Below are 5,776 nucleotides of genomic sequence, written 5' to 3'. Positions count from 1 at the left end.
AATATGAACTAACCAGTACCCCCTGAGCTCGAGTGTCTAACTGCATATGTAGCAGAAGATGGCCTAATTGGCCATCATTTGGAAGAGAGGCCCCTTGGTCTTGCAAACTTTATATGACCCAGTACAGGGGAATGCCAGGGCCAAGAAGTGAGAGTAGGTTCGGGGGGGAGGGTATAGTGAACTTTCTGGATAGCATTTGAAATGTAAATAAAGAAAATATCTAAAAAAAAAAAAACAAAAATGAGACACACACGGAGAGAGGGGGAGGGAGGAAGGGAGAGAGAAAGAGAGAGAGAGAGAGAGAGAGAGAGAGAGAGAGAGAGAGAGAGAGAGCGCTGAACAAGCCAGGGGGAGCAAGCCAATATTTAACATCCCTCTGTTACCTGATCAGCTCCTGATTCCTGACCTGCTTGAGTTCCAGTCCTGACATCTTTTGATAGTGAACAGCAGTATGGAAGTGTAAGCTGAATGAACCCTTTCCTCCCCAACTTGCTTCTTGGTCATGATGCTTGTGCAGGAATAGAAACCCTGACTAAGACCTCTGGGTACTGAATTGGACCTTTGTGTGCCTGCTGGTCCTGACAGAAACTCAGAAAATGGTCACAATGAAGGCAGGGTTAGTCAGGCTATGCCAGGGTAAGGGATATGGGACTCTTAGGAGGTCTAGAGGCTGGCTGTTTGTGCATATGAGCGTGGTAAAATTACTGTTGTGGGATGAGAGCTTGATCTGGTGGGTTAGAAATGGAGATTAGGGGTGCTTACCAGGTTATAGTTGGAGGTGTACTTGAAAATTCTGGGTACCAAGTGGGTCTTCGTCAAGAGGCAAAGGAGACCTTTGGGTAGTTACAGATAGGGCAGGTCATGCTAAAAACCTGCAGGTTTGCTGTGGCACAGAAAGTGGTGTTCAGCTATGGCAGGGGATGTGAGAACCTGGAAAACCCCAGAGGTTGACTGAAGCTGCCAGGCAAAGATGACAGACTAGTCCAGGGCCTTGGTTGTAGAATGAGGATTTGATTTGTCAGGTTGCAAAAAGATGTGGATGGGAAATCAGGTGTACTCACCAGGCTAGACTCTGGTAGAGGAGGTGGCAAGTTCCTGTAAGCAGTGTGGTAGTGGATGGTGCACAGAATGGCCCTGTGAGTGTTTGCTGATAGTGAAGTTTCTGGTTGCAGCAGAGATATTGATTGCTGGGTGGGCTGGTGTGACTAGACTAGATCAGGGCAAGGGATGTGGTACCCTGGATAAGGTTAGATGTTTGCTATGTTGGAGGTAAGGATGGTCAGTCTAGCCCTGGGCACTGCTTGGGGAGCCCTGGATAGATCTGACCAGTTTAAGGAAAGGGCATGAATGAGGAGATGATGTGGGAACTCTGGGTGCAGGCTATGGTTGGGGATTAGAAGGCACCTGAGACTGATTGCAGGTTAAGCAGGTACTGGTGGAAGCCTAAAATCTTTTTTTTTTTTTTAGTGGTTTAATTCAATGAGACCAGAAAGAATACTGAAACATATGTTTAGTCATTTTAGTTATGAAGTACTTTCACTGTTGTTCAAAATACTATAATTTGTTCTGTTATATTTTACAACCTTTTTTCCCCTTAAGGCATAACATATTTTATTGTACTTTTTAGATACTCCTGAGCAAGAACAGGCAGAGATTACCTGCATCGAAAACTGTATTGAGCACAACAACAGTGGAAGGAGAATTGTAGAAAACTGCCCTTCCTTTCTAGGTAGATATTTCGCTTCCATTTGCATAGTTTTTAATTGTCAGTCATAAATTTATAGTGTAGAATAAGTAACCCTCTTCATTTTTTGTGATGATCTAGTCCATAATGTGATGGGATTATAAGGAGAACATTAAAAGTAATTAGATTCCAATGACTCTAAGTGTGGATCCCAATTTTAAAATATTGTCTATATAAAGAAAGAAAATACAGCTCTTTCAGCCATTCACTCTCTCATATTTTTATTTTCTGCTTTATTATTTTATTTTGAGGCAGGATCTCTATGCTAGGCTATGTAGCAAAAAGATAACCTTGAACTTCCCAGGTTCTGGGATTTTTTTTGTTTTGTTTTGTTTTGTTTTTTTTATTTCCTTTATTTACATTTCAAATGGTTTCCCCTTTCCAGGTCTTCCCTTTGGAAACCCTCGTCCCATCTCCCCTCCCCTGCCTCTATGAGGGTGCTTCCCCCCCCCACACACACCTACCCACTCCTGACTTTCTGCTCTGCCATTCCCCTACACTGGGGCATTGAACATCCTCAGGCCCAAGGGCCTATCCTCCCTCTAATGACCAACAAAGCAATTTTTCTCTCTTTTACTTTCACTGTACCACTTCATCCTTCCTCTTTTCCTCCTTCGCTTTCTCCAAGCCCTCTTCAAAGCCTGATGGTTACATTTCTTAAGAACTGGATCTATTTCTACCTTAGTCTTATACTTCCAGAGCTGTGAAAATGGTCTATTGTTCAAGGGATACTCCAGATTCTGTCATTTATTATAGTTCGTAGTCTTAAAATATTTTATCTCTCTACTCTCACTCACTCTGTAGGGAAGTTACTTGCCTTATCCAGATGCTCCATTAGTGAATCTTCTAGACAGAATGAAAATTATCAACTAAAGTTGTTATGGAACTGTTGTTTTCTAAAATGCCTCAACTACCTTGCTTGTGAAATGTTCTGTAGCTTTCCTTGGGTAGATATAAACAAGTATCTATAAACTTTAATCTACAATATACTGAAATCATTCCACTCAAGTCTGAATTACTGGACCAATAAATTTATTAGAGATACTTACAGAGGTATATGTGAAGGGTTAAGTAAAATATCATAGGTGAATCAAGGACAGATGCATAACTGAAAAGCCTGCTCAAGCCTGAGTAATGACAGCTTAAATAAGCAAGTCAGGATTTTCCTGCACTAATCCAAGCTGCTCAACTGGCAGGAGTGTCTCCTCCATCAATGGCTGTTACTGCTTATCTAACTGGGGGAAAGACCTCGTATTCCTGGCTTCAGTTTTCTGACCCAGGCAAGTTTTGTTACTTTCTGATTTTTATGAGGCATCATTTCTCTTGGAAGATGTATTTCATCTTTGAAGAAATTGCAGCACACGCTTGCTCGTGAGCGTGCGCGCACACGCACGCGCGCGCACACACACACACACACACACACACACACACAAACATACCATAATCAGCCTATACTATGGTATTTCTGTGTATATGAAAACCATTAAAAAAAAGAGAGGTCAGGTATTTTACAGAGTGGGTGAATCAAAGGGCAGAGCAAGGAAAGGAGAGAGTAGAAATGATATAATTATATCATAGTAAAAAAGTTATTTATAGAAAACGATACCTATTTTGGGGGTAGTCTTTTTTTCTTCACCAGGTGTGAGCAGCTAATCTTCTGCTATGTTTCAAGGTTCAACAATAATAATTTAAAGCCATTTCTATCCAAATTAAGCTTTGGGTTTGCATTTATCACCATCAAATTTAGATCTTGTCCTTGAAGTTTGAGAAAGTACATTCTAAGAAACCTGGATTAAATATACTTTCAAAAGAAACTTTGGCTCTATCAGTGGATATGACGCTAAATTTATCAGTTTATTTTCTTAAGAAGTTTGCTAAGGTAATGAAACCAAGATTATTTCTATTAAAATTATGAACTAAAAACAAAACCAAGAGTGACAAGGATGAACTGATCACTTTACTTTGTTTACCAATTGTAGCACATCACATTCTGTGAAACCTTTTCCCATGTCTTGTTTTACACTTACTGAGAAGACATTTGTAAAGATTTTCTAATAACTTTAAAACCCCAAGTATATTACCCTTGACAAAGAGCAATAAAGGTAGCAGATATTGGACTAAGAAGCATATATAAAACAAATTAATCTTTAGTTACAGGAATATTAACAATGTAACAAAAAAGGGTTTGTATACTTTCCCCATGCATAACAAAAGGTATTGTATTAGTGTATTCCCACCTACTCATAAATGCCCCACTACACAGAAGACTGGCTGGTCTTGAGCACAGTGATCTCTATCACCAATGGCTAGCTAAATGTGGGAGGAGCTGCTAGGTTGGGCATGGGAGGAAATCCTGGCAGCATGAAAACTACCAGCCTCATCTCTCCTTGCAGCTCTCTCAGCCTGATTACTGAGAGCCTCCTCATACTGTTGAGGATAGCAACTAGGAATGGCACTCTTGATTTTAGCTAAAATATCCATAACTTTCCTGGAAGTAGATTCTTCATGGGCTCTGGGACCCCATAGGAACTCATAGGTTGGGGGATCACTGCCAGGAACCTGGAGGTACCAATTAGTTGGTAATTTTGCCAACTAACTCTTTGGTGATGAAATTCCGGGGATCCCCCAAGATTAAGTGCCTCCTCCCAGGATATATCCCCTGCATGTGGAGGAACTGCCAGACTTCTTCCTCAGTGGCACGGTTGCCCTTCATGAAGATCATACCCAGGAGGGTCAGGATGAGACCTGTCTTAGGCAATTCTCTCCTGCCACCCACATTTGTCCCAGGGAGGATGGGTAACTTGCTAACAAGGACATAGGAGTGAGTGGCAGGGTCATCAGCCTTCAACTCCAGACCATAGACGAGTTCTAGCTGATAGGTGGCTTTCTCCAGGATCCAGGGGAAGTGAACCTTGTACTTCCTGCCGATTAGCTTCAGCATCTCTGCCTCTACAGGTTGCTCATCCTTCTGGTACTTCTGTAGCAGGTAGTGAAGTACCTTGCTGGCCTTCCTTGTCAGAGGATCGCTGTGTGCAGATTGGATGGCATCTGCTATAATGGAGACATTTGTACGTCTCTCATCCACACCTGCAAAGGAACCCTCAGCACCAACATCATGGACTGGATGGAACACATTTAACTCAGGAGAGCTATGGGATGCAGCCTCCTGGGACTCCTGAGGAGTGCCTCTATCAGAGGACCTCGGGGCATCTCCTTGGACAAGAGCAGGAGATGCTGCTTTCCCCTCCTCCTCCACAGTGGGCTGAGCACCCTTGAGATTAGGCTTTTCTCCCCTCATCTGCTGCCTTTTGGCCCTGGAGCGGCTCTTGCTCTTATTGCCTCTAGGCATGGTGCACTAGAAAGATTGGGGGGGGGGGAGAGAATGACACTATGTAAACATCATTAGGTAGAAAGCAACTTCCCTTTATGAAGCCCCCACCCCCACCCCAGCTCCTTTTCTCTGGGCACCTTTCTGGATCCAAATCCTCTTCCTGTTTTCCTGTTCAGTTTGCTTCCTGAGAAATCTGTGGAGGGAATCACAGTTTGTTAGGCTATTGCCTGGCAATCCAAGTAATAGCTGACTGGTGTGAAAAAAGGACTTTTACCAGGGCCCTATTTTGTTCTCCATGAACATTTATGTTCATTTTTGACTACAACTTCATGCCCACATTATTCTGGTGCTCTGAAGCTAACACTATAGTCTTCAGTAATAAGGAAAAACTCGGTAGAAATTGGGGTCAGCTTTACCATTGATGTCTGATAACATTCAGTGTACACAAAATATGCCTATGCTTTTGTAATGCTCCCTCACTCCATTTCCTTTCCAGAAATGGTATCCATTAATTTCCCAACTCTTCTTTTTCTAAAGACAAATCATAATATTTTAGCCTTTAGGCCCGCTTGACCCTTCCCATAATATATGCTACACTGGGGAACAATTTTGTGTATTTAGCCACACACATAGCATGGAGTCTTTAATTTTCACAATTTACCTCCTCTTAAACTCATAGTATCTAACTTTCCCTTTCTGTT

General features: G+C 42.2%; 1 protein-coding gene across 1 annotated transcript; it reads right to left on the bottom strand.

The window, feature by feature from the left end:
* Positions 1-4,054: 4,054 nt before the first annotated feature.
* On the bottom strand, positions 4,055-5,093 carry LOC110315111 (melanoma-associated antigen B4-like). Its single transcript, XM_021189251.1, is given in 2 exon segments — positions 4,055-4,327; positions 4,329-5,093. Coding segments are annotated over 2 exon segments (1,038 nt in total).
* Between the last annotated feature and the right edge of the window lie 683 nt (positions 5,094-5,776).

The sequence above is a fragment of the Mus pahari genome, unplaced genomic scaffold (genome assembly GCF_900095145.1).
Source record: "Mus pahari unplaced genomic scaffold, PAHARI_EIJ_v1.1 scaffold_14672_1, whole genome shotgun sequence".
Lineage (NCBI taxonomy): Eukaryota > Metazoa > Chordata > Mammalia > Rodentia > Muridae > Mus > Mus pahari.
This window is presented reverse-complemented; position numbering and strand designations above follow the sequence as displayed.